The 26,679-nt window shown below is 32.9% G+C and overlaps 1 protein-coding gene across 1 annotated transcript; it reads left to right on the forward strand.

Moving 5' to 3' along the window:
- Positions 1-20,690: 20,690 nt before the first annotated feature.
- On the forward strand, positions 20,691-23,142 carry LOC105774599 (probable glycerol-3-phosphate acyltransferase 3). Its single transcript, XM_012597144.2, has 2 exons — positions 20,691-21,545; positions 22,021-23,142. Exons 1-2 carry the CDS (start codon positions 20,859-20,861, stop codon positions 22,882-22,884), a joined length of 1,551 nt encoding a protein of 516 aa, XP_012452598.1. The 5' UTR covers positions 20,691-20,858; the 3' UTR covers positions 22,885-23,142.
- Positions 23,143-26,679: the final 3,537 nt, after the last annotated feature.

The raw sequence follows: 26,679 nt of genomic DNA on the forward strand, positions 1-26,679 counted from the left end.
TTGTTTCAAAAAACTCTGTGAATTGGTTGTTGCACTTTTGCCATGGTATTGGTTTCGTGATTAGTGACGAGATTTTTTTATTTGCACGTTAATTGTTGGCCTTAGGAGGAAGCCTCAAGAACGACGGTCCCTCTAACGTTTGTAATTCATAAATTTTATTTGGACGCGAAGGTAATGATTAAATGGAATTAGGATTTTATTGAAGTGTGGCGATGTCGCATTAAAACTTAGAATCGATGATAATTTATCGTTATTCGACTGTTAACTATCCGTTTTAGGTGTTGGAGAATTCCTACGTTGTTGCTACATCAAAAATTACTTCAGGTGCATGTTGGAAACTCTAATTTTCGTGAAATTCAGTCACAAAAAACCATGGTTGTTGACGCCATACGGCCAAGCACACGGATGTGTGTCCGGGCTGTGTGAGCCACACGGCCGTGTGCCAGGCGGTGTGAGCAACTGTGTAACTCACTGTTCATTAACTTGGGGCCACACGGGCGTGTGTCCAGGCCATGTGTGGCCATATTAGTGCAAGGTTCACACGGGAAACAGACACGGGCATGTGTCTAGGCCGTATAACTCACTGTTTATTATTTTGGAACCACACGGGTAAGGACATGCGCGTGTGTCCAAGCCGTGTAACTCTCTATTTGTGATTTAGGACCACACAGTCAGGGACATGGGCATGTGCCCAGGTCGTGTGAGGCAAACGACTAGGGACATGGGCGTGTGTCCAGGCCGTGTAACTCACTATTTATGTTTTAGAACCACACGAGCATGTGTTCAGACCGTGTGAATCACACGGGCAGGGACACGGACGTGTGTCCAGGCCGTGTGGCATATAAATTAAGTTTACATCTCATTTTTTTGAGGCCGTGTGTGTGGCCGACGTTGATTCTGACCTCCTCAATGTATGAATAATCTGAATTCGATTGCATGAGAGCTCTCTGATGCTTTATGATTAACATATGTATAGCATAATTGTTTGTATACTGTGATCATTATTTCTGATATTGAACTACACTCTGTAAATGTGGGTATTGTACACTGCATATGTATGAGTTGGGATACTGTGAAGAAGGAAGTACTTTATTCTGAACTAGTGGCTAAGCCACAATGCGAGAAACTCTAAATCTTGCACTTTGATGTATTCTGATTTGGCAGCAGAGTTGCGACTCTGTAAACATGTCAGACAGACACTATATGGTGTGTAGGGTTAGACGGACATTGAACGCCCTATATGGTGCATTTAGATGGCCGAAGATGATGTGTAGAGGTTGTGGTAGGAAAACCTACATATGAAACTGATCTGTTCTGTAAATAAAACTAAAATTGCTTCTGCTTCTGTAGCTAAACTGTTCTGTATCTGAACTGGAATGACTTCTGTTGCTTAATTGAATCTCAAAATTCGAGAATGATCTTTCAATTGTATTTTATTCGAATGAACCTCTTTTATGCACTGAGTTCATACCTCACTCTATTATTGATTGGATTTCAGGTGGTTCTCAGACATGAATGGGTTAGTGCCGCGGAAGCTCGATCAAGTTTTATTTTGACTGTGTTATAAATATGGTGTTCTTAGTATCATTTATGTAACTTTCTAGACTTAGCCTGGATGTCTAGGCTAGGTTTAGGGTGTTACATCATTTGTCACTATCAATCTAAATTACACAATTTCTTTACTTAGTATCTGATCCGTAGAAATCCCTAAATTTTGCAAATATCTCTTTCGAGCGTAAGTGCAACTAACTCTAGGTTGATTAATTAAAAATTCTTTCTAATTAAAACCCTATTATCGCATTAACTCGTGCTATGAATTCCCCTATTAGATTTGACTCTAATCCTATAGATTTATGTTGTCCTATTTCTAGGATTGCATGCAACTCCATTCAATTAAACAAGATCTACTCTTAAACATGGTCTATTCAACCAACGATTTAAGCACATCAAACATGGATCAATAATATAGAAATATCAAATCAAGAATTAAGCACACATAATTGAGAACAAGAAACTAAATATTTATTGCGTAAAATAAAAATCAAATGACAAAATCTATCATAGAGTTCATCTCCCCTAGGTAATGAGAAAATTAGTTCATACTTGAAAATAAAAACATTCAAGATACAATATAACGGAAAGAAATAAAGAAATTCATGATAACTTTCTAAGAAATCAAATGAGAATTTTCAATCTTGACAGGAATCTGCTTCAGAATCGACTTCAATGGTGTTTTTCGAGTTATTTTCCTGAGTATTCTCTGACGACTCACTCCTATCTTCTTCTTTTTGTCATATATACGTCTTAGAATGCCCAAAAACTCTAAAAATCGTGATTTTTCGCTGTTCGGTGTGCAATTTTGCAAAATCGATACTATTTACCACACGACCGTGTAGTCTGGCCATGTGAAATGATCCAGCCTATATGGATCCTACAGCTTGCTTCGACGCTCCAGTTTTCGCTCATTTTTGCTCTTTTTGCTTCCAAGTGCTCTATTAAGCATTAAAATATAAATTTAAATGATTAAAAGTATAAAAGTCATAATTAACATCGAATAATCACCCAAAAACATATTAAGAATGAGGTTAAAACATGTTACTTTTAGCATTTATCAACTATCTTATTACTCTTCATATATTTTAATATTAATCACTACAAGTTACTCAATGCAAACAATAACTGAAAAAATATAATCATGGAACGCTCCAAAATAGGATGGAAATTGCAGCTAACTTTTTAAGACATTAAACTTCTCCTCCAGTACATCAACTAGCTCTGCAATCTTCAAGCAATTGCCACATGAAAGAAGAAACTTCCCAGTGGACTAAGATTGCTTCAAAAACATTTATTAGTTTACTTGGCCTAACTTTTTCTTCTCTTGCCTTGTACCAAAACAAAAAACAGTATCTAAGTAGTTAAGGCCAACTATAAGCAACAAATGTTTGAGTGACACGTTTGACCATGTTTGCCCTAATGGCTGCCGTCTTAGTTGGTACTTGATATTAAGATGTTGCATTAGTAGATGAATATAACGTATTAGTGTTTCCAGCTAGGAAGGGAAGAAGGTAAAGGATTTTATGAATTACTCAGATTTGTAAAAAAATTTTAAAATTTGATTTCATCTATTATCTTTAAATTATTCGAATATTATTATATAAATTTGAATCCGATTTAAATACAACTATCTGTTAACTTTCTGATTTCATAAAAATCAATTTAAAACTTCTAATCACTTTCAGATAATGAAATATGTAAAATTTAATTTTGAATACATTAAAATTCATTTTCTTTAATATATCCACTTACACATCTCTGTAAATTTTTGTACGATTAATATTTTAACGATCCGCCATAATATTTCATATTCCATTTACTTATATCATGCATGCCAAATTTGACATAAATTTAAAATTTCATACTATTTCAATGATTGTATCGTTAAAATAATAATTCTAAAAAAATATACGGAAGAGTGTAAACCCTCCCTATATATATAATGAAAATTATAAGGATTTTATAACTAGTGAATTTGGATACCCAAATCTGCATTTATTATCCAAATAAGCAATGTAAATTCGAATAATAATTATCTGAAATATCTTTTCACATCCACTTTAAATTCGTAATGAATAATAATTTTAAAATCCAAATTCACTCTATTCAAATCCGCAAAAAAACAAAATGAATATTTACATATATCTAAATCTTCCATTCGAATTACCATCCATAGTTCTAGCTTCCACTGAACTACTATCCCTCCATTATATGCTTCCATTTTCCTGGCAGTCTTCATATACACACCCATATGTTTCCAACTGCATAACACATTGTTTGTGTTCCTGCTCCTTATCTGATTGGCTTGTTTGGAAAAAAAAAATTGTTTGGGCTTATAATAGTTGATCTTTGAAGACATTTAATAGCTCATTAGTGTATACTTTATGTGCAAGAATCAAGTTAAGTAAGGACTGAATTAATAAGCATGCTTATATATTGAACGACTTGTTTTAGGTCAAGTTAAGTAAGGACTGAATTAATAAGCATTTTATGCTTATATATTGAATGACTTGTTTTAGGTTAAGAAAGTAGCGTGTAAGAGCACTTAATTGGTTCAATTAGTAATTGTTTTTATGAGTGCAAAACTGTAAGTAAATTGAATCGCATTAATCAAGGGGAAAAGTCTTAGAGGGAAAGTGATTTAGTTCGAAGTATAGGAGGGAGGTTGCAACTTGATGAGTGAGTTGAATCTAAATCATAACTTGCACTTGTTGTTTATAATGGATTACTCTCTAAGTGAGGCCCTACCGATAAAGGAAGTATCCAAATTGTGTGAACAATTTTTTGGTGTCCACCTCTATTTTTACAATTAATAGTTACTTCATTTAGTTGTAACTAAAGTAGGCAAAAATAAAAATAAAAAACCTTTCAAAATAATGCATACACTCGTAATATCGACATTGAGAAATTGTTTTCCTGTAACACCTCTTTTCTTGGATCCAATTTTCCTCCTAAAAACACCACTTATCAACATTGAGAAATTGTTTGTCCATAACACCGCTCTTCTTAGATTCGATTTTCATATATATATACTTTTGAAAATTCTCATTAGACCTATTTTTGAAAATTTTTATTAATATGTATAAAATTTAATTGGTATCCTCGAGATAAGTTTTATATATTTATATGACTCAAATATATAAATTATAATAAAAAGTAGAAAATACATTATTATTTATCTTTTCGACCATTTACTATTTTTTCAAGCTAATTGGTTTCTCATAAATGACAATTTATAATCATTTAAACTTTAGCGTAATAGCATTGCTTATTTTAGAGGTTTTTTTAATGTAACTAAAAGTTAAAATTCATAATTATATTGAATTGGAAATCCACATTGTAGCAAATATACTTCCTTACATTCTCAAAGCAATGTGGAAATGAATCAGAAGATATTATACATGCCTTACGTGAATGCCCTATTGCGAAAAGTGTGTTGGCTTTATGTGGATTTTCGAATCAGATTTGCGATGGAGACCTGAAATCACAGCTCGAGAACCCAAGGAAGATGATTTTGACAGGTTCCTTTTTTTTATTTGGACAATATGGAAATCGGGAAATGCTTCATTTTTTCGCAATTTCAATGATACCGATGTGAGAATTGTTGAAAGTACTACGAATTGCTACAAGGATTTCACTGAAGCAAAAGTAGTGCTGGTTATTCACATTGCCGCCCATGGAGAAGCCCAACCTCCAATTTTGTTTAGGTCAACTTTGATGCTAGTTTTAAGGCATCAAACAACGATGGAGGGGTGGGAGTTGTGTTAAGAGACTTTGAAGGATTTGTGGTTGGTGCAGCAGCTTTGAAATTGTCAATTGTAGCAAACGTTGCTATTGCGGAAGTTATTGCAGCTGTTAATGCTATTGAAACGATTAATGACACGAGATTTTCCTACGTTATTATTGAAGGTGATGCAAGAGTGATTATGAAAGGATTGAGTAGTAAAGAGGGAAAGTCCGAGATTGGGCCGATTCTTGACAAGGTCAAATCCTTGTTGCAACGATTTGCTGAGTTCCGTATCAACCTTACGCGACGAGAAGACAACAAAGCTGCCTATGAGCTTGCAATATTTAGCAGTACTCTTGATAATGATATGTATTGGATTCAGTACTCAGTTTTTTTTTGTCGGAGTTTAAAAGCTACAATTAGAATATAATTAAAAAAATATCAATAACTAACATTACAAATACAAACTCAAAATTACAAAAATTAACAAATAATCTTTTAGATTTTCACCCCTAATACATGAAAATTAAATATGGGGTGAATCCAAAAAATTTTTTGGTGATGAAATTAAATTATAATTTTATGATAGTAAAATATAATTTCATCATTGTAATAGATTATATCTTTATAATTTTAAAGAATTAAATCAAAATTTTATTATTTTTAGGGAGGGAAAGTGTAATTTTACCTTTATTAACTTAAAATTTTAAAAATTTTAGGCGGATTGAGACCCTACCAACACCTCTAGCTACACCCCTAACTATAATGTAAATTTTAAAAAATATGTCAATTTATATATGTTTAGATTTAATTAGATATATATAACGGGAGTAATATATATATATATATAATTACTAAATATTAAATTAAAAATAATTATATTTTGGAAACAAAAATAATAATATAGTCGAATCTAAACGAGCTTAGGTTAACCATTTACAAATATTAATTTCTAATATTACATGCGTTTAATTGTTAATTAGTTTTAAATAACATATTTTTAATTAGTGTTACCTATCCTTGACGATGGTAATTTCTCTTAATTTTAAATAATATATAAATTTGGAACTATATAAAAAATAAACTACAATTTTAATTTGAAAAAATAAAAAAGGTAAAACATCATGTAGCAATCATAATAATAATCCAAGATAAATAAATAAAATATAAATTAAATTAATAAACATATTTAATAATAGTAGTTAAAAATAACTGTTGAAATTTGATTTTCTTTTCAAAACAAACCCACGAACATTATACACCTACACCAAACGATTATAAAGCTCTACTATTAATTAAGTGATAATTAAGATGCTTATTCAAGTAATAATTCTATTTTGTATCAATAAACACGTCAAAATTTTTAACTAATAATTACAAATTAAATTATAATTATCATAATTTTTTATATCTTATGCTTAGAGTTCTATCCAAGTAATAACTCTATTTTAAAATTAACACAACTTTTTAATTAATAATTCTAAATCAAATTATAATTATTTTAAAATTAATTTAGTAATATGATGAAAAATAAAGGGTATTCTCGTTAGTTCAAAATTATAGATGAGCAGGATTGGGCAAAATTTGAGGCTCATCTTTCGAGCTGGGTCAAGCTTGGATAATTATACATGATATTAATACTAGTGGCGGAGCTAGAAATTTTTTTGGGGGACCAGAATTAAATTGTATATTTTTATGATTGTAAAAATGTAAATTTTAAAGGATTAAATCAAATTTTTATCATTTTTGGGAGGCCAAAGTGTAATTTTACCATTACTAATTTAAAATTTTATAAATTATAAATGGCTTAAATAGAAAATTTTCCATTTTAGGGGGGACCGAGACCCTTGCTAGCCCTCGTTGGCTCCGCCACTGATTAATACCATGCATAAACCTGATCGGAACTTGATCCCATAAATACATCTAATGACAACTTACTAACTCGAGCTTTTTAACTCTACTAAAATAGAGTTTGAATATTAGAGTAATTATTATTGGGAGGGCTTTATCTAAATACCACCTCAAATCGAACACTAAGACCTTAAAACCAATAAAAACGCCTGAAATTAAAAAAGAAAAAAACAATATAATTATTCAAACGATAATACATAGAATATATATTTATTAAACAAAACATAGATTTATTTCCAGGAAATCATTTCATTTCCTATATATACTACTTTACCTTATCGAAATTCAAAGGTATCAAAATTTAAGATTTAATCCGAATGTTTATAAAAGTTAAAATTATTATTATTATTTTTACTTATTGGCACTATTGGGATTTTCTTTAATTTTCTAATAATAATTTTTTTCTTTTAAAGTTTATAGGCAAAATACCATTAAAGGCCCTTTTTTTAATTTATCGAAATGGGCCCGGTATTTTATTATTCTTGGAATGGGCCTTTTCCCTAAAGCGCGTCCCGTCGGTAGCGATGTCGGGGGCGTGTTATAAAATCCATCCACGAGGCGCTTTGCTTACGTGGACACAAAGCGCTTACGAGGACGCTTTGTTGCCACGTAGGCAAAGCGCTACTGAGATGCGTTTTTTTCGCCACGTAGCATACAGGGACGCGTTTTTGCCATCTCTCCCACGTCAGTTTTTGGGTTTTTAGGGTTACGGTTTAAGGTTTTTAGGGTTTTGGAGAAAAAATTAAACAAATAAGGGATTAGGGTCTAGGGTTTCTTAATTGAATTAATTATAATTTTTTAAAAATTATATTAGGTTTCGTGTTTATGGGTTTTTAAGATAAAATCAAAGCAGGATGCTTTATCAGAAGAATTTCTGAAATCGCGCCCACGTGGACGCGCTTTTGCTACAGTAGGTCCTGAAAAAATAATTTCGAGTTGACATTTCTGAGCGAATAGTATAAAAAACACTTCAAGCAGGATGCTTTATCAGAAGAATTTCTGAAATTGCGCCCACGTGGATGCGCTTTTGCTATAGTAGGTCCTGAAAAAATAATTTCGAGTTGACGTTTCTGAGCAAATAGTATAAAAAACACTTAAAGCAGGATGCTTTATCATAAGAATTTCTGAAATCGCGCCCTCGTGGACGCGCTTTTGCTACTGTAGCATGTTTGGGGTGAGGCTATAAATGAGACAAAAAATGTTCTCAGATTGCATAAGTTACACAGCAAAAAAATTTAGAGAGGCTAAGAAGGTTAGAAATTAAATATGAGTGAACGTATTAGTGCTGTTATTTACTCTGATGGTGAGGTTTGCCACACTGAGGACGATGTTATTTTTTTTTCAGATAATACGGTGCGACTGGTTTTTAACCAGAACATAGATTTGACAGAACTTCGTAAAAGAATTAGGCGTAAAATTTTTGGAACGACGCCAATGAAAGTTTTGTCTATTACGTATCGATTTTTTCTTCTTTTGATCCGGTGACATATGACTCAGTCGACATAAAAGTTGCTCGTAGCTTGGAGGCAATGGTGCATACTCATCTTGCTAGTGGAACACCTTATATTGAGTTATATGTACAATTTACATCGCCAAATGATGTACTTGCGACCGGTGTTCGAGATGTATACACGACCCTTGGCCGACACTCGATTAGCGAGTTACAAAACACTAAACAGCCCATGTTTGGTAGCGGTGTGGAATGCACATCCCCTGCAATACACTCTGTCGGTGGATGAGACATGTACGTCAGTGGCTCGATGTTTGATGCTGGAAATACGTACTGGGGAACGACATTAAGTTCTAGTGGTTGGCAATCTAAATCGAATTGGAGACGTTATGAAATGCCCAAAAGAAGGGATGATGTACTCCCTATGAAGTCCACTGGTGAGGGGACCTCGTATGTTGCAGATGATGGCGGGTTAGAAGATGACTTCGATGTGGATCCACCTCGAGAGCCCAGGCCCGATAGTGTAGAAGTTGGCTTATTTTCTGAATAGGAGCCTATTCCAACAGAACCTGAAGATGCTGAAAGGAGTTCAGATAAAGAATAAAATCCACGATTCAGAGCATACTCACCTCCAGCCCACATGCATAATGTCGATCTGTCTGCAGATGATGCGTTGGAGTTTCCAGATCTACCACACTGGTTACGTGATCGTACAAGTTCGGGGATAGATTTGGGTGAATTTGAAGTTGGTAATCAGTTTTCCAGCAAGGATAGTTTTATTGGTGCTTTGAAACAACATAGCATCAAAAACGGCGTTAACTACCACGTCGTTAAATCCAAATCTAATAAATTTGAGGCGAAGTGTGCTGTGCAAGACGGCACATGTTCATGGAAAATATACGCCTCGTTGAGGAAAATGACAGGGTTGTGGGAGATAAAAAAGTACAAAGGTCCACATACATGTGCTGCAGGTACAGTATTAACGGTTTATGAATAATAATGTTATTATGTAATGTTGCATTATTTAATGTACTCCATTTATAGGTGTTTCACAAGATCATCCCAAGATGGATTCAGCTATGTTAGCTAGCTTGATACTGCCCACGGTGAAAGCAGATCCCAATACTTCAGTGCCGATGTTAATTACCAATATTCGTAGCCAAATGGGGTACACGCCCTCTTACCGCAAGGCTTGGATAGCTAAGTAGAAGGCGTTGGAAAAGATGCATAGTGGGTGGGACCCCTCATATAATGAAATATGGCAGTGGTGTCAAGTGCTAGAGAGATATGTCCTATGTGCCATCACAGACCTTGAAACAGAACATGCGTACTACAACGACCGATTGCTACGTGGATGCCAAGTGTTCAAATGCCTGTTTTGGACCTTTAAGCAATACCGAGACGCATTTCCATACTGCAAGCCATTGGTACAAATTGACGGTACCTTTATGTTTGGTAGGTATACTCATCAGCTATTGCTTGCAGTGGCACAGGATGGCAGTAGGAGAATTCTTCCAATTGCATTTGCAATAACACCGGGGGAGTCATCTGATGATTGAGATTTCTTTCTATCTAGGTTAAGGAGGCATGTGTGCCCCTAACCTGATATCTGTGTTATTTCAGATCGGGGTACAGGTATATTAGCTGCATTTGATCGACAGGGAAGCTTATGGCAGCGCATACACCATCGATATTGCCTAAGGCACGTTACTTCCAACTACTACAGGCAATATTCATCTAAGAGTGAACGTCGACAAATGACCAACATGGGTATTTAGTCTCTATCTGTGTTATTTTGTTTCTCAATTTGAATTAGTTGCAAATGAAGAAGTGGTATGTAATATTCGTTATGAACTTATATTGGCAGGGTATGAAATAAATAAAGACCGTTTTCACGAGATGTTGGCAATTTTACATTCAATTAACGGAGAAGGGGTGGACTACCTTTGTAACATACGTTTCGAACAGTGGGCACAAGCATACGACGGCGGCCTGCGATATAGTCATATGACCTCAAACCTGGCTGAATGCATAAATTTTGTTCTAAAAGGAACTCTCCATCTACCGATAACATCGGTTGTGCAAGAGAAATATTTTCGTTTGGCGGCGCTATTTCCAAAGCGAGCAGCGAGTTATGCAGGCCAGATGCAGGGAGGCCATGTATGGTGCAGTAAGGTAGTACAAGAAATTAACAAGGCCAATGCGCGAGAGAACACCATGCACACAATGTGTCACGATCGAGACAACTTATGGTTTCGCGTGACAGAGTTTGACAGATCGCACCAAGGTGTTGTTAGCGGGCAATATCGTGTACACTTACGAAACAGGACTTGTGACTGTGGGATGTTTGATGCACTTCGTTATCCATTCGCTCATGTTATTGCAGCTTGTCAGAATTTCCGTCTGGATCCGATGAGTTATGTGGACGAAGTGTACAAATTAGAGAACAAGTACAACGTCTGGAGACACGTTTTCCCACCAGTCCTAGATGAACGTAAGTGGCCGCCAGTATCTCTTGCTCCTTTTAAGCTGTTACTGGATAGAGAATTGCGTCGCAAACCAAAGGGTCGACCTTGCTCAACTAGAATACGTAACAATATGGATATCCGAGAAATAGCCAATCAACAGAAATTGTGCGAATTGTGTAAGAATCCAGGCCATACAAGTCGAGCATGCCCAAATCGCAATAGTTAAATATCATTCTAAACAAATTATATTTTTTGTACTAATCAAAACATTTTGTAAAATCTAAACATTTTGTTAGTAAAATTATTAATTATTAATTGAATTAATTGTTAGTAAAATTATTAATTGTTAATTGTATTAATTGTTAGTAAAATTTTAAATTATATCATATCGGGTTAAGTTTAAGGTTAGGATTTTTGTTAATGTTAGGGTTTTAGGGTTTTAAGTTAAGGACTTAGGGTATTTAAGTTAAGGGCTTAGGGTTTTTAAGTTAAAGGTTTAGGGTTTTTGTTAGGGTTTTTATTAGGGTTTGTCAATTAAATTATAAATTTAATTATAAATTATAAATTTATAAAATTTTAATAAATTAGGGTAGGGTTTTTAAGTTAAGGGTTAGGGTTTTTAAGTTAAGGGTTTAGGGTTTTAAGTTAAGGTTTGTCAATTAAATTATAAATTTAATTATAAATTATAAATTTATAAATTTTAATAAATTAGGTTAGGGTTTTTAAGTTAAGGGTTAGGATTTTTAAGGCTTAGGGTTTTTAAGTTAAGGGTCTAGGGTTTTAAGTTAAGTTTTGTCAATTAAATTAGAAATTTAATTATAATTTATAAATTTATAAATTTATAAATTTTAATAAATTAGGTTAGGGTTTTTAAGTTAAGGGTTTAGGGTTTAAGATTTTTAAGTTAAGGTTTGTCAATTAAATTATAAATTTAATTATAAATTATAAATTTATAAATTTTAATAAATTAGGTTAGAGTTTTTAAGTTAAGGGTTAGGGTTTTTAAGTTAAGGGCTTAGGGTTTTTAAGTTAAGGGTTTAGGGTTTAAGATTTTTAAGTTAAGGTTTGTCAATTAAATTATAAATTTAATTATAAATTATAAATTTATAAATTTTAATAAATTAGGTTAGAGTTTTTAAGTTAAGGGTTAGGGTTTTTAAGTTAAGGGCTTAGGGTTTTTAAGTTAAGGGTTTAGGGTTTAAGGTTTTTGTTAGGGTTTGTCAATTAAATTATAAATTTATTTATAAATTTTAAATTTATAAATTTTAATAAATTAGGTTAGAGTTTTTAAGTTAAGGATTAGGGTTTTTAAGTTAAGGGCTTAGGGTTTTTAAGTTAAGGGTTTAGGGTTTTTAAGTTAAGGTTTGTCAATTAAATTATAAATTTAATTATAAATTATAAATTTATAAATTTTAATAACTTAGGTTAGGGTTTTTAAGTTAAGGGTTAGGGTTTTTATGTTAAGGGTCTAGGGTTTAGAGTTTTTAAGTTAAGGTTTGTCAATTAAATTAGAAATTTAATTATAAATTATAAATTTATAAATTTTAATAAATTAGGTTAGGGTTTTTAAGTTAAAGGTTAGGGTTTTTAAGGCTTAGGGTTTTTAAGTTAAGGGTCTAGGGTTTAGAGTTTTTAAGTTAAGGTTTGTCAATTAAATTAGAAATTTAATTATAAATTAGAAATTTATAAATTTTAATAAATTAGGTTAGGGTTTTTAAGTTAAAGGTTTAGGGTTTAGGGTTTTAAGTTAATGTTTGTCAATTAAATTATAAATTTAATTATAAATTATAAATTTATAAATTTTTAATAAATTAGGTTAGAGTTTTTAAGTTAAGGGCTTAGGGTTTTTAAGTTAAGGGTTTAGGGTTTAAGGTTTTTGTTATGGTTTGTCAATTAAATTTATAAATTTTTAATAAATTAGGTTAGGGTTTTTATGTAACACCCCTTACCCGTATTCAACACCAAAATAGGGTACGAGGCATTACCGGAGTTTACTAATTAATTTTCAGACATTTCATTTTTATCTAGCATTCATATTTATAACCAATCAAAACCAAAATATTAATGAGTTAACGTTAACCAATTTAACTTATACCTGCCATTATAACCAGAATCAAATCATCCAAAATTACCGTTAGAACCAATGGATACTGTGATGTATCTCCAACATGCTTCCAACTCAATTGAGCTTCCGATAATCATCTAAATGCATCAAATAATTATACATATTACCAATAATAATTCAATTCCAATAATAATACACATATATATAATATTCATTACCAAATAGCATTTACTTCAATTAAAATTTTATAGAATACAACTCATTCGAGCTTACCAGACTAAATTGCAGAAATACCAAAATTCACGGATATTTTGGAAATTTTCTATTTTTCTTAAATTTTCACCCAATCTTGGTCTAAATTAATATTTCATTCAATTTACTAATTTAAATAATAAAACAATTCATTTCATGCAATTTGGTCACTTTTTGACATTTTTACAAATTTACCCTTAAAGTTTTACTTTTATTCAATTTAGTCCCGGCGCCTAAAACGTGCAAATTATCCATGCTAGCTGAATATTCATATATATACATTTTCCTCCTCCTCCTCTCCATTCCACATCCTTAATTTATATAATATGCTTATAAGTAACATTATCTATGATTTCACTATTTACTTGTAAATTTATTCAAAACTGTCCATTTGAGTCATGGCCACTAAATTATTTTTATCTTGAGCTACAGAACTCCAAATTATAATCCAATAATTTTACCTGAAACTAGACTCACATATCTTCTTACCATAAAATTTTCAGAATTTTTGGTTTAGCCAATAAGTACAGTTTATTCTTTAAAGCCACCTCTGTTCTGCTGTCTAACAGTTCCGACCCTTCTTCACTAAAACTTAATTATCTCATTGTACAGAATTTGGATGATATCCCCGTTTTCTTCTATTGAAAATATACTCTCTAAGGATTTTAAAAATATAAATTATAACCCATGGTTATTTTTTTACAATTTTTTATGATTTTCCAAACTCAGAACAGGGGAACCCGAAATCATTCTGACCTTGTCTCACAAAATATATTATATCTCATGATTTACATTTTCATTACTTACACTGTTTCTTCTATGAGAAACTAGACTCAGTAAGATTTAATTATATATTTTTTCATCCTCTAATTTCATTTCCACAATTTATGGTGATTTTTCAAAGTTAATCTACTGCTGCTGTCCAAAACTGTTTTAGTGCAAAATGTTAATTACTAAGTTTATAACTTCCTTATTCCCTTTCTCTATAATATTTCCCATCATTTTACTTATTTCTCTTCACTAATATATCAAGAACATAAGAATTTATATAAGAAAACTCTACTATAAAATCTTTTCCATGCTATTTCAATAATATCAAACTTAAAAATATATTGAAATCTCAATGTTCTTACCTTGTCCTATTGATTTCAACCTTTAACTTGATTTTCTCTCTCCTCCATCTCCAATTTCTTGAATCCAACTTGACATTCTAGCTCCTCATAGTCTCCTTATCAATTTTCTCTCTTGGTGGCTATGGAAATTTCTTTAAATTCTAAGTGAAAATGGTGAATTTTTGGTGAGAGGACCAAATTGTAAAGAAAGCAAAACTTTCTTTCTTTCCCTCTTCTTCTCACATTAATGCATGGAGAAATGGTGGGGATGGGTTGCTTTTCATCTTTCTTTCCACATATATATATATACTAAATAAATTAATAATAAAATAATAAAATATCATTTAAAAAAACAAGTTAAAATATTAATAAACTAATATTTATTTATTTATTTATTTATTTATTTATTAATCTAAAATATCTCCAACATCATCATTAGCTTCTAGATTTCTCTCTCTTCTAATTGACCATTTTGCCCTTCATAATCTTTTAAAATTCCATCTTGAGTCATTACTTAATTTGGTAAAATTAGGATTTAGTCCCTCAAACTTCTTCACCTTTTTCAATTTGGTCCTAATCCATCCATTTTTCTTAGTTTCTAGATCATTCCACCCTTAAAATATTTACACCATTGGTCCTTCAACTTTTTCTTATTTACACTTTAACCCCTCAAATTTCAAGTATTTACTCTTGGGCAACAAAACTTTTCTCACTTTTGCGATTTAATCATTTCTTGAACTAATATGTCATAATATACGTCCCAATGTTGACATAACTCCAAAATTTCCCCTTTTCGACACTTTATTTTCTTATTTTATTATATCAAATATAATATCTTACTGTAAAGATTTTCGTGGTATTACATTTTAAGTTAAGGATTAGGGTTTTTAAGTTAAGGGCTTAGGGTTTAAGGTTTTGTTAAGGTTTGTCAATTAAATTATAAATTTATTTATAAATTATAAATTTTCAAATTTTAATAAATTAGGTTAGGGTTTTTAAGTTAAGGTTTAGGGTTTTTAAGTTAAGGGCTTAGGGTTTAAGGTTTTGTTAGGGTTTGTCAATTAAATTATAAATTTATTTATAAATTATAAACTTATAAATTTTTAATAAATTAGATTAGGGTTTTTAAGTTAAGGGTTAGGGTTTTTAAGTTAATGGCTTAGGGTTTTAGGGTAATAACTCAAACAAATTTCTATTTTATTTCGTCAAATAATATCAAAATATTCATAATGTTTGTACAAATATATTAGAATACAAATCAATCTCCGGGCCCACCAGATTCAGTGCCACATGGCAGCCGTTGATGGTTACGCGCTGGATTCCTCCTTTGTCCAACTTCCGGCGGGGGTTGTGATTGCTCCGGCAGGGATTCTGGTTCCTCCGGTACTGCATCTAGTTGTTAGTGTTGGGACGATGAACCACCTGGATAGAATAGTGAATGTGGAGGTGTTTGCATCACCAACGGCGACGTTGTTTGAAACCCATACGGTGATGGAGATTGGTAAAAAGAAGAGCTCCCCGACGGCCCATCTTGCGATCCCTCGTGCGACGCTGGCCTATACATCGGCGGTCCACTCGGCATAACAGAAAATGGAGATGAACCGGGCTATTGGCTCCAACCTGCCATAGGACTCGAAAAAGGAAACATATAAGGGTTAGGATACATAAAAGGGATAGGATAAGCACCTGGCATTATCGGAAAAGGCTGTGTTGTGGGTATTGTTGGTTGAACTGCTGGGTCGGGTGACTGTATCGGTGCTCTCGATGGGCTAATTGAATGGCCGTTGATGATGGGCCGGGTGAATGTCTGGGCCTCATTGATGGGCCTGCGTCGTCCCTTCGTCTTGGATTTAAAGGCCCACGTCGTTCCCTTTGGACACATAATTTCCGCTGCCTCTCCTCTACCGACAGTAAATACGGCTTGCCATGGATCCTACACCATTGCATGTATTCCGGCACGCATGCTAACTCCGGAACGATGATCGGTTCCAGATTAGGTATATAATCATACCGATCTTCCCATGTTTGGATGTAGTAGGACCAGAATCTCGGCCAATCCGAATGTAATTGCTGTAGGTCGATTTTGTGTTGATCATCAAACACCTCAAGTGCCACGGGAATCGGTTGTCTACATCTAAATTGTCGTACGGTCGCATAGCTGATCAACGCGACTTTCGCCTGCCAAGCGTTTGGATTTTGGAGGAACTCATCCGGAATTACTGCACGAATTGTCGGATCCTTGTATGGTGTCCATTGAAACCATATGAACATATAGAAATATTAGTTATATACATAGTACTAAATACTAAATACTAAATACCAATCGACTAGCTCATGATGGAAATATAAATTTTATTTAATACTTACATGTGCTTCCGACTGTTGGTCTAATAGAAGTCTTATATCTTCAAGAGAGGTAGGTAATCGAGCATAACTTGCCGGATGGTTCCACCTAATTAAATTTTTTTAGCATACTATTATTTTTAAAAATATACATAACAATAGTAAAAAATCTAATATAAAATTTACCTCGTAATGAGTGGGAATGTATATGGGTGGTCTACTCGAGGATGTAGAAATGGAAAGTGAAATCGTGCCTATGACTGCAGTAGTGACAGGCAACCTCCGATTTTCGCTTTACTCGGTCGCGTCGCCCTGCACATCTCCCGATATAATGTTGCCAAGACGGCAGACCCCCAACTCAATTCACCAGCTGCTTTAAAATCAACGAGTTTCAACAGCCATCTTAGATGTACGAGGTTCCGTGACAAGTCCGGCATCAGATAACCTCCAATTATCTGATGAATGTATGCCCGAGCATATCGAATTCTTTCTACTTCGGTTGAATCATCATCCGGCTCCGGGAATGTATCTCGTAGCCAGCCCATCTCGATCCGACCTCTGTTAATTTTCTCCGAAATAACGCCTAATAGCTCGTAGCACACCGCTCCCCAATCGGCAGATTGAACTGACCCAGTGATTGGGTACCCGTCCATCGACAATCCCAATTGCAGATTGACATCTTCCAAAGTGATAGTGCACTTTCCACATGAAAGATGGAATGTGTGCGTCTCGGGTCTCCACCTCTCGATCAATGAACTGATAAGTTTCGGGTCCAACTTGCATCCCCAGCCTACTGTCGCCACGTGCCAAAAACCCGCTTCCCGCAGGTAATTCTCTACCAATGGTGATGGAGGACCATGCATATTCCGGATATAGCATTCTAATATTCGATCTACAGACTTTTATAACAAATAATAAATTAATAATTATCTAAAAATGCATAAATAAAAAAATCTTAAATAATATTTAAAAAATAAATTTAACACTTACCATTTTCATTTGTTTGACTGATATGTGCTGGTTATCAAGATGAATCAATTCTCCGTCCATTGCTAAATTCGTACAAATTTTTTCGATTTAAAAAATTAAAAAATTAAAATTTTTTTAAAAATAATTAAAAATAGGGATTTAAGAGAAAATTGAGAGCAAATTAAAATTAAATATGGATTTGAGAGAAATTTGGAAGGAAATTGAAAGCAAATTGAGAGCAAATTGAGAGGAAATTGAGAAAATAATTGAGAGAGGATTAGTTTGTGAAAAAAAATGAAAGGGTGGGGGGGTTTTATAGGTTTTTTTTTACCGTTGGGGGGGAAACGGTAAAAAAAATAACCGTTACACTGTTCACATGTGGGGAAAACGCGTCCCCAGGGGCGTGCTACGTGGCAACAAAACGGTCCTGAGGCGCGCTTTGCCTACGTGGCAACAAAGCACGTCCTCGTTAGCGCACTTTGTGTCCACGTAAGCAAAGCGCGCCCCCAGGGACACGTTTTGCTTACACGTCCCCTGACATCGCGTTGACGGGGACGCGTTTTCAGGAAAAAGGGCCTATTCCGGTAAATAATAAAATACCGAGCCCCTTTCAATAAATTTAAAAAAACAAGGGGCTTTTTTTGGTATTTTGCCCAAAGTTTATATAATTATAAGAGTGAATTAATAAAAAAAATTTATGAAAAATATTAACAAAGTCACGATCAGATTATAATTTTTAAATAAAAAATATAAGGGACTATATCTCAACCTCATTCAAATACAGAGATTAGCTGCGTATTTTGACCAATTTTAAATTTATTTTCCCCATCAAATTCATGAACTCAGCAATTAAATCACTAAAAAAATCTCATTTATAAACCGTTGTTGAAAATGAGATATTAACGATCTTATATAAATGTAGAACAAAGAATATTTCCTCTTTGATAATTGTCCCAAGTTATATATTGTTGGAATAAATTCAACTGTAACTTAAAAAGAAAGAAAGATAAAAGTTGTTGGTTGATTCACATTTTTATTGACTCAAACAATAAATACGATTAGCACGGTTCACACCCAAGCCACACCTGGGGTGATGAATACCATTGACCATCAAGTGACCATCAAACAACTTACCATATTTTATGATCAACAATCTTCTAAAATTAGCAATAATAACAACTTTAACATTCTATCACTGCTTTGGTTGCTTCAAACTCCAAGTTTCTCTCTAACAAACTCAAACTTGCTTCTTGGTAAGGGCTTTGTAAATATATTGGGTAATTGAAATTTAGATTTGCCCTACTTTAAACTAATTAAACCTTCTTTCTGCACTTTTCTAAGAGAAAACAGGATTGTTAGAGTTGGATATTGCAGCTTGATTACCAACAAACACTTTTGTGCATCCTTCTTGCTTTAAATTCAAATCCACTAAAACTTTTCTTAACCACAAATCTTGATTGACAGCAACACTAGCTATAATAAATTCAGCTGCTGCTGTAAATTGTGCCACCGTATTCTGCTTTTTGTAGCACCATGAGAAAGCACACGAACCAAACTTGAAACATTTGGTTCAGCCTGACATGAAATATGACTTTGGAATTTTACCTAAATTTTTTCATATTTGTAAAGGATTACTTCAAGTCCATTTAAGTCCTTTATATATATATATAATTTTTTTATTTAATATGTAACTATATATATCTTTTACTACCATTATATTTTTTATGAAATTTCTAAACATAAACAACTTTATATAATATTTTAATATTTAAATTATAGTAAATATATTTAATTTTGATATCATACAAATTACAAAAAAAAAATTATAAACTTGAAAGTGGACTAAATTGGATCAAAGTGACATGTCAGACTTCAATTTGGCAAGAAAGAAAATCTTTGTTATCTCGGGATCCCAAATCGCCACCATGGATATAAAAAAATATAAAAATACAAGTTACTAGGGAAGGGATTGTACGAAACTGTAAATAATTTAGGACCCGTGTTATTTTGGTAAATAATTATTGTTTTTATAATATTTTAGTGAGAAAACCATATTTGTTTTAATATTTTTATCTAGTGTAAACTATACCTGAGGCCACTAAACTATTAGTAAGTTTACATTTTGGTCACTTAACTTCAAAAAGTTACAAAATGGTTATTGAACTATTCGATAGTTTTTATTTAAGTTACTGGGTTATTAAGTTTCTTTTTCAACATTCGGCTAGCGTGCTTTAAGCGACTATTCAACAATCGGTACAATAGATTAGTACCCATCGACAAGTAGAAAAACATACCCTAGATCCAAGTCAATCTGACGGTCAGTGTCGAAGTTCAGAGAAAAAAATTATTTAGATTTAGGTGCACAGATTTGTAATATTTAAAGTTATTTCATAAAAAAAAGTTGAACTATGGAAGAAAAGGGAAGGAGATCAGCTTTTGATTAGTGCAGATAGTGCCAACAAAAGGGTTATACAACAACAATTTTAACATTATGGTGACTTGAATAAAAACTTCCGAATAATTGAATAATATTTTTTAAAATTTTAAAATTGAGTGTGAAAATCATAAATTCAATATTGGTTTAATGATGTTAGGTGTATTCCACCTATCAACAAAACTCTTTTAATTTTTGAACAATATTTAAATTTGGACAGGTTGCTGGTGGTAGTAGACCAATTATCATTCCAAAATCAGCAACATGAAACATTTCAAACGAAAAAAAAAAATCTTTAATTTTTGTCAGTTTATGTGCTAGATGTCCTACAGGATCGGGACTACTGGCAGATTTACGTCCATTTTTAGCGGTCGCAATGGCTAGTCACTGTTGTGGGACAAGTTTGGGGCAAATGCAACCCATTATTATCTGATCCTTTGTCACTAAGCCATCAAAAAAATTATCCATTACCTCATAAAATAAACAGTAGCTAGTGAACGACGACCATACACATCTACTATAAATTTTCAGCCCTTCCTTACATTTCAAGCGACAAAGCAAAAAAGAAAAAACATGCCAAGGATTAAGAAGCTCTTTCAACTAAAATATTTTTCCTCACTGTTTGAAATCATGCGTAAAACATCAAGGAAGTTGCCTTATCTAAGGTTGAAGTTCAGCCATGGCATCCCTGCACCAACTCAATTCAAGTTTCTTAAGAATTCCTCGTTTACAGATGAGGTTTCAAACCAGACATTGGTTTTTCATTTAGAGGGTGCATTATTGAAGGCATATTCACTCTTTCCTTACTTCATGTTGGTAGCTTTTGAAGCTGGTGGACTCTTTAGAGCTCTCATCTTGCTTCTTTTGTACCCTCTTGTTTGGTTACTCGGCCATGAACTTGGACTCAAAGTTATGGTATTTGTCAGCTTTGTTGGTATTAAAAAGGAGAAGTTCAGAGCTGGGACTGCTATTTTGCCTAAATTTTTCCTTGAAGATGTTGGTGTTGTGGGGTTTGATATGGTGATGAAGTATAAAACAAAGGTGGCAGTCACTTCAATGCCTAGGATCATGGTTGAATGTTTCTTAGGTGACTATTTGGGAATCCATGTTGTTGTTGGTAAAGAGTTAAAGGAATTCCATGGTTACTTCTTAGGTTTAATGGAGGAAAACATGGATCCTGCAACAATGTGTATTAATAATATCGGTTTAGGTTGCTTCAGAAATTCTCATAATTACCATAAAATTTTCTCTCGTTGCAAGGTAAACCCCTTTTTTTTAAATGTTTTTTCATTGATTTTATTTCCCAAGATCAAACATTTCAAAATGATCATATAATGATGTAATCTTTATAAAAGTGTTCAAATGAAGGTTAAATCTTTCAAAATAATTAAATAATGGCTTAACTTTTTAAAAATGTTCAAATAAGGATTTTTCAAATGCTGTATATTAAGTTTTAAATTATGTTCTAATTGCTTTGTTTTCTTTTCAAGTAATATTTGATTCAGATCTTATATGTTTTATTCTAAACATGTCTAACATTTGTCTAACTTTTTTTATAAAATAAGCTGACCTGCATGAAAAAGCTTAATTTGGTATTTTTGTAAAAGATAAGCTCTTATTTAACTATTTTAAAATATTTGACCTTACACGAGCAACCTCTAAAAGGTTTGAGCTCTAATTTGAGCATTTACCCTTGTTTAGTACATAAATTTATTGATTGAAATGTTTGAAACAGGAGATATACTTGGTGACTGAGGCAGAAAAGAAGAAGTGGCCAGTCCTTCCAAGGAAGAAATCTTTAAAGCCATTGATCTTCCATGATGGAAGGTTGGCTTTTAGGCCAACCCCATTAAACACCTTATCTATGTTCATTTGGCTACCATTTGGTTTCCTCCTACACATAACTAGAATCATGGTTTTCATTTCATTGCCTTTCAAGGTCTCTGGACCTTTATTAGCTTTTTCAGGGATGATAAATACCGTATCGAATTCGAACGTTGAATCTTCCGGTGAAGGAAAAAAAAGAGGCATGCTGTATGTATGTAACCATAGAACATTACTAGACCCAGTTTATTTAACCTTTGCTATGATGAAGTCTGTCTCCGCTGTCACCTACAGCGTTAGTAGGTTCAGTGAGGTAATTTCACCTATCAAGACGGTCCGGTTAACACGAGACCGAAAAACAGACGAAGAAACAATGAAGAAGATGTTAAGCAAAGGGGACTTAGTGGTTTGCCCTGAAGGAACCACTTGCAGAGAGCCTTATCTGCTAAGATTTAGTCCCTTGTTTGCGGAGATCACCGATGACATCGTCCCCGTAGCTATAAAATTGCAGGTCAGCTTGTTCTATGGATCAACAGCCAGTGGACAAAAATGCCTAGACTCAGCATTTCATCTCACGAATCCCAATCCTACATGCTTGATCATGATTCTAAACAAGTTACCGGGCTGGCAAACACATAATACCGGAGGGAAATCGAAATTCGAAGTTGCCAATTATGTGCAGGGTCAGATTGCAACTGCATTAGGATTCGAGTGTACCAATCTTACAAGGAAAGACAAATATGCGATCTTGGCTGGTAACGATGGGATCTTATAGGACGAAGCCTGCATCCGTTTTTCACTTCAACACACACACACGAAAGGTAGTAGTTATTAAAACAGAACAGGCTTGGTTGCTAATAATTTAATTGTATTAGGGTAATGAAAGTGCAGATTTTGTTCTTTGCACTTGTGCTTGTTTGTCTGATTGTTCGCTTTTAAACATGCTGTGTTGTAGTTTTGATGAAATTTGATGCAAAAGAATATCAATGTATAGCAATAATAAGCTGAAATTACAATGTTAGTCCTTGTGCTATACTCTGGATTGCATTGTAGTCCTTTTTGGAAAATGAGTAAACTGATCCTTGTACGTTAACAACGTGAGCAAAATGATCCTTTGGTTAGTTTTTTACCGTTGGATGCGTAGGTTAGCTTTTACATTGCTGATTTGGATTCAATGGCATGTAAAAAAAGCTTGATAGAAATTACACGTGTCATTTATTCATTGATAATGACAATCACAAATTTTGAACATAGATCGTAAAATAAATATGAAGAATACTAAATTTATCTACTCTAAACCAATCTTTTCAAGCATCACGAGTCTTATGATTCAATATGCACCTTTTACCAAGATTTTCAAAACTAGATTGGTGGTCGAACTAGTTAGATCACTTGTTCACAACTCCAATCAGTTTGACCGATCTGGTTAAACAAATCACTAAAAAATTGATAAAAAAATAAAAATTCAATTCAACTGGTCCATATCAATTCCTAAATCAACCGATTCAATGCCCTTCTTTAAACAAATACTCTGACTAGTTCCTGGTCCAACCAGCTAATTTGGTTCGAAGCAAATTCGACTTTCACTCTCCCTATTTATTATACAATATTTGCAATTTAGAAACATGCAATCATATAAAATTGAACACCGGCAACTCATGAATAATTCTTTCATTGTATCTGGTACTAAGGCCAATCTAAGAATGTAAGAGATAGTATACAAACCTCAAATGCAAACCAAACACGGCAAAATAAACAAGCAAAGAAGAATACTATAAATGAGGGAAACAAAACCCTAAAAAAATTATAGAAAAAGAAAACCTTCAAAAATAAATCAAGGTCTGAGGTAATTGGTACATCTATTCCTTGGGAGCAAAATACACAGCTAAGCTAGTCCATCTCTTGTTCTAGTAAAATTAAATGAGGGTAATAAAACACTAAGAAAAATAGGGGGAAAAACCATATCCACATAAATTAACAGTTCAATACTTTATGAATTAAGCTAATCCACAAAGAGAAGAAGAAAAAAAAAGTGTGGTAAATTGTCAGGGTCTTGGTTTTCAAGAAAAAGGCCCGATTAGAAAGGGATGGTTGAGATCGTACGTTCATGGGGACGTGATTAAGAATGAAAAGACTCCTTTTCTTTTAAGCTATATCACCCACATTGCTGCACTATTTACACAACTCTAATGGAGTAGAGTTGCTCCACATATTTGGTTTTGGTATGTTTTCTTTAAGGGTAAATTCTACTAAAAGTCACTAAATTATTAATTAGTTTATGCTTTGGTTACTTAACTTCAAAAAGTTACAAAATGATCACTGAACTATTCAAAAGTTTTTATTTAAGTTATTGGGTTGTTCATTCTTTTTTAAAGTCCAGGTAGTGAGCTCAAAGTGATGATTTAACGGTCAGTATGATGGATTAGTACCCATCAATGAGTAGAAGAATATATTTTAGATTCAAGTGACTTGACGGTCAATGTCATTAGATCGAAGAAGAAAACTGTTTGGATTTTGATTCGCAGATTTGTGAAGTTCAAAGTTGTTTCATGAAAAAAATTGAACTATATAGAAAAAGAAGAGAAGGAGATTTTTCAATTGGCGCAGGCGATACGAATAGAGACCCAATGAGAAGGTCATACAACAATGATATTAATAGTCCAATAGCTTAAATGAAAACTTTTGAATGGTTCAGTGGTCATTTTTACTATCTACATTCGAGTTGATAACTACTTCTCTTAACAACATCATTTCAGAGTTCAATTTTATATTTTATTTTTAAAAATACAATACATCTTATCAAATGATTATGGTAAACTTATGCTCTGTTTCGGTTTAGAATTATCATTTTACTGCTTTGTAATATTTTACGTATTATTTTCATATTTTTAAGTATATCGATTAACTATGTAAATTAAAATCATATCATAGATATTTGCACATGTTAAGTATACTTTATATAATACAAAAACTATATTTGTATAATATTTAAATAGAGAAATCATTAATGGAAGAAGTGCATGAACATGAAATGTAAAAGACGACATCCTTGCAAATGTATGGTAGAGGTAGATGCAGCAATCACTGCACTTACCCCATTGCATTGCTATTCTTAATTCGAACAATCTCAATCACATTTGTAGGATCTTTTGAGAATGAGAGGTTGGAATTGTAATTTATTACTAGGCCATAATGTACAAGTGGACGTACAAGATGTATCTTAATAAAGCCAGCAGTTAGCTTTTGGTGGTAATTATGAGAGCTTTTAAAGATTGATGACAGCAAGCCTTCCATCCATATCGACCTCTTTCAACAACCTAATGAATGACATAATTAACTTATGCCCTACAATGAAAAGGAATTATGAACAACATAAACTTACTATTTCATTTATTGATTGCTTCCCATCAATATGATAAAAATTATTCGGTTAGGGAGGTTTTTTTTATTTTTTATTAAAAAAGGATAAATTAATCTTTTTACATTAGATCAAAGAGCAAACTGGTCCTTTTTTTTTTGTTAAATTTTCCATCCATTTTTATTGTTAAAAACTGATATAGATGATAGAATAATCAGATAGTTACACAAGGTACAACCCCATTTTGATGTGCATGGACCAATTTTTAACAGTAGAAATGGATGAAATTTTTAACAGAATGATCAGTTTGCTCTTTGGTCTAATGTACCAGGGCTAATTTGTCCATTTTTTCGTAAAACGGGTAAAATACAATCCGACTTCTTATATAAAAGCCTATGTGATGCTTTTACCCTAGATAAATGATAAAAACTAATAACAAGAGACATTTCTCAACTTCGGGTAATTCTCTGGTACTCCTCTTCAAGTTAGAGCTTGAAGATTTAAAATGTCCAACAATTCACAAAATCATCATACTTAAGTGCTTTACTGAATATATGAGCCAGTTAATTATGAGAAGATATCAATCAAGAGACGATAATTTGTGATTGGATATGCTATAAAATAAAATGATAATCCATTTTTGTGTGTTTTGTGGGCTTTTGAAAAATGGGATTAGATGCAATGTTAATGGCAATATGATTGAGTAACCAGTTTAGTGTTTGTCACCCAATATCCTGCAAGTGTCACTGAATTAAATTCTTCGTTTCGCAATTCGTATAATTTTAAGCAATTTCTTTTTTTAAGTGTTTTGTATTTAAATTTTACGGAAACTCTTTTTATTAAGGGAGTATATTTGGAAAATGTCTAATGGTTTGGGGGAGTCTTTCAAAAATACAAAAATTTCACTTAAATTTTGTTTATATCAAAAGAGTGGGGAAATTGTTAGCTTTAATTTATCAAGTTTTTGATATAATAATTGTTAAGCATGGACTGCAATGCAACAGTCGACCATGGTCTTTATCCAAAGATAGCGCATCAAACATTCGAAAGGGACCGAAGCATTCATTTTGTTTAGTTTATTTTGTAATCTTTTGTAAATGGAACAAGTTGATATGCAACTTGATTTCATAGCTAGTAGGATATGGATTTGATAGATGTACAGCTGAATCAATCAGCTTCTGAATTTGTATTATTTTTGTATAGCAAGTTGCT

Source organism: Gossypium raimondii, chromosome 6 (assembly GCF_025698545.1).
Source record: "Gossypium raimondii isolate GPD5lz chromosome 6, ASM2569854v1, whole genome shotgun sequence".
NCBI lineage: Eukaryota > Viridiplantae > Streptophyta > Magnoliopsida > Malvales > Malvaceae > Gossypium > Gossypium raimondii.